The sequence below is a fragment of the Haemaphysalis longicornis genome, unplaced genomic scaffold, assembly GCF_048455015.1.
Source record: "Haemaphysalis longicornis isolate Haplotype H1 unplaced genomic scaffold, Haemaphysalis longicornis Haplotype H1 scaffold_2, whole genome shotgun sequence".
NCBI classification, from domain to species: Eukaryota; Metazoa; Arthropoda; class Arachnida; order Ixodida; family Ixodidae; genus Haemaphysalis; species Haemaphysalis longicornis.
In genome coordinates, this window is record NW_027526295.1 from 167,624,100 (window position 1) to 167,627,218 (window position 3,119).

The 3,119-nt window shown below is 48.3% G+C and overlaps 1 protein-coding gene across 3 annotated transcripts in view; it reads right to left on the reverse strand.

Annotated features, from left to right (window-relative positions):
- Positions 1-477, reverse strand: part of Imp (IGF-II mRNA-binding protein) — a 30,190-nt gene extending 29,713 nt beyond the window's left edge. For 2 of the 3 annotated variants that reach the window (XM_077698621.1, XM_077698620.1), the window contains exon 1: positions 130-474. In XM_077698621.1, coding sequence (XP_077554747.1) covers positions 130-307 — 178 coding nt within the window. In that variant the 5' untranslated portion in view covers positions 308-474. Of the gene's footprint in view, positions 1-129 lie in introns of all 3 variants that reach the window. The other variant, XM_077698622.1, reaches the window with a different exon arrangement.
- Between the last annotated feature and the right edge of the window lie 2,642 nt (positions 478-3,119).

Sequence of the window (3,119 nt, forward strand, 5' to 3'; positions counted from 1 at the left end):
GTGAGGAACCTCGCCGAGGGAGTCCATGCGACCTGCGTTTAGCGGCCCAGAACGGCGCTAGTAAGCTGTGGCAGCGAGAAATGCCCATCACACGCGGTTGTCCACGCGCACTGGTGTTTGCCGTCTCACCGTTCAGCGTCTCGATGGCCTTGCTAATCGTCTCATCGTCGGCACACTCGACGAACGCATATCCCCCCTTCTTCACGAGCACAGATTTAGGAACAGCGCCGGTATGCTCATGAAACAGTTCTCGGATAGATCCTTCGTTCACGTCCGCTGGTAGGTTCCCGATGTAGAGCTTGTTCATGGTGAAGACACTTATCTATTGATGCAATTTTGGAGCAGCTTAGGGTGAAGAAAGGAGAAGGGAAAGAATATTAAAAGAAAAAAAAAACTAACAGGCCGATGGTGCACTGTGAAATGCCAGCGTGAGTGCCGCCTCGCGTCGATCGCCTCCCTCTTGGAGTGATCTAAAACGTGACATGTACTAAACCACGTGGCCCTAAACTGTCACGTGGTTGTTTAAAATCAATTCGCTACTCGCAAAAAAGCGTAAAAAATCTGCATATTAGTATAATACTACAAGATTAAAAAAACATTTGCTCCTAAGGTAACGTTAACAGCTTATAAAAACAACCATGACGTCAAAGTGAGCAGGCGTCTGCTCATGGAGGAAAGAAAAGGTTCATGCGTCTGCTAGACTATAAACGACGACGTGCTTGAAACTCTGATACTTTCCAAGCACGTTTTTCCGCTAAATGAAATATGTGTGGTTCAAAAACTTTTGCACGAATCATAAACGAACGTGTCCACGCTCTAGTAATGAAGCGAATTCTTCTGATAGGAGGTGATTTTGGGGCGGCGTGCAACGTATCCATTTACCTTGGCGTAGTTTGCACGTGCACGTAGCGCCTATGGTTGCGCGTAGGGTGACAAAGGCTTAAACAGCAGAGCTGTGTAAGCTTTTAGTTCAGCCGTATAGCGTTACCAGAAAAAAATACAAAGAAAAAAGACCGAGCACCCACTCACGTGCGCCTATAAGGAGCGCCCGGCGTCGGCCAGGCGTGCGCCACGTGAGGAGCTCGCAAAAAAATAGGAAGAAAAAATACTGAGCGCACGTCAGCGTGCGCTTTGTGAAAAGCGTCCGGTGTCGGCCAGCTCGACCTTCGAAAACACACTGCCCAGCTTTGATGGCGTGATATCTCGCGGGCTCTTCTACTCGCCAGTTCACGTGCGTTCGCACCTGAAGTGGGGAGCACAGACGCCGAGTTCGCGAAGCCGGTTGCCGCGGGCTCTAACGCGGTCCGCTTTTACGATCCGGGCCTGCCAGTCATAGAGAACTTTCAGCGGCAAAATCGGAAATTCCTGTGAGGTGCAAAAGCCGGGCCTCCGACGAGGGGCCGCCAGCTCCGCGGTTTCTCCAGCCTTGCACCCCTAGTGCATGCTGCGCCGTTTTGCGTGTGCGTGTCTATTTTGCTCGTCAAGTGCACGTTGAATGCCCCTCGCCCATATAATTGTACACCATATTTTGTGTGTGTGTGTGGTTGGGATCAGCACTGACTTGTCCGTGATAGTTACATTCATCTTCGTACAACTTTGGCAAATGCCCTCAATCGACAAAGACACTGAAAATAAAGTACTGCCAGTGATACGTGCAGCAGAAACTTCATGTCTTACTAAGCGCCTTGCAGGAAAGGTTAGGTAAGCCCAGTTTTTACGAGTCAGCCCAAGGATCGTAGGAGTAACGCATAGAAAACGAACATTCCATATCAAAGAACAAACCATAGAGTTTCATTCTAATATTCATAGTTAATAGGAAGACAATGGAAGACAGTTAACTCAATGAAGCAATGAGGCCAGAAAATTTGGGGGCAAATAATGGACTGGGAAATTGCAAGAGAGGAACTGCTGGAGAAACGTGGGAGAGGCCTTCGTCCTGCAATAGATACTACTTGCAGGCTGATGATGGTGATGAATTTAGCGCAAGCACAATTGTTTGTTGGCTAGCATTCGAAAGTACAAAAAAAAAAAAAATCAGATCAGTGGCAGCCAGGTTTGGCAATTGTCAGACGTGTAAAAGTGCACCCCAGAGATTAAAATGTTTTTAGAACGATCATATGAAATTACCATTTTAGCAACAAATACGCACTTCTAGCACTTACCATTTCGTCCCCAGTGACCACTGCGCAGACCAAATCGGTCTGGCTCAGTGGGTACGCAAGCAGCAGAGGCCGTTGAAGCTTTGGACCAAGGGTGCCACCAGCTCTGCTGAACCCCATCAGGAGCGGTAGCACACAGCACAAGACCCCGGTGGAGTGCCTCCCAGCTCTGCTGTGGCAATTCTAAGCCCATAACTAAATGCTCCACACTACACCATACGACAGCCTCCACTGTTAATGAATTGGTCGCCACCTAGGAGGCAATTCTTTTGACCTTTCATGAACTACCCAAATATATGGAATGTGTCCTGTGAAGCAAAGACAGCACTCCAGTTCCTCAATAATGTTACAAGAAAAGGGCCATTCAATGCACTTGCCATGAAAGTAACAGTGCAATGACCTTTGCGCTGCAACAAGGTCACGTTCTTACCATTGAGTGGGTGCCAGGCTGTGGGCTGATTGATAATGATTTGGCTGACCCGGAGGCAAAAGCTTCAGTATGCAGTTGTACACTTGCCCTTAACAAAACTGGACATGGCAGCTCTTCCCTCTATTCTCTGCTGTGGCACGATGAGTTACTTGACCCACCTTGATTACTGCCACAGAAGGTGCCATCACTTTTGATTCCTATGGTAGGTTTTGGTTGCTCTCCAATACACAGCGAAGCCACACGACGCACTTTCAGTGACTGTGTCTCAGTGCAGCCTTATCAATCACCACCAGCACCCTACAGTGGTGCAGGAAGTGAACAGGACTGCAAATTATCCCATGTTCCAGAGAACATTCAACATATTCTCTGCAAGCATCCGAGCTATGCGAATCCATGAGAGAAGTTAGCCGCATCACTTGCCAGTTAGGGCTTTAACGTCCGACATGTTCTGTTGGCTCCCTGGCCAGACACGATGCTTACACACGTCATTCAAGGCTGTGCCAACGTTTTTTCATAGACAAACACGCAAA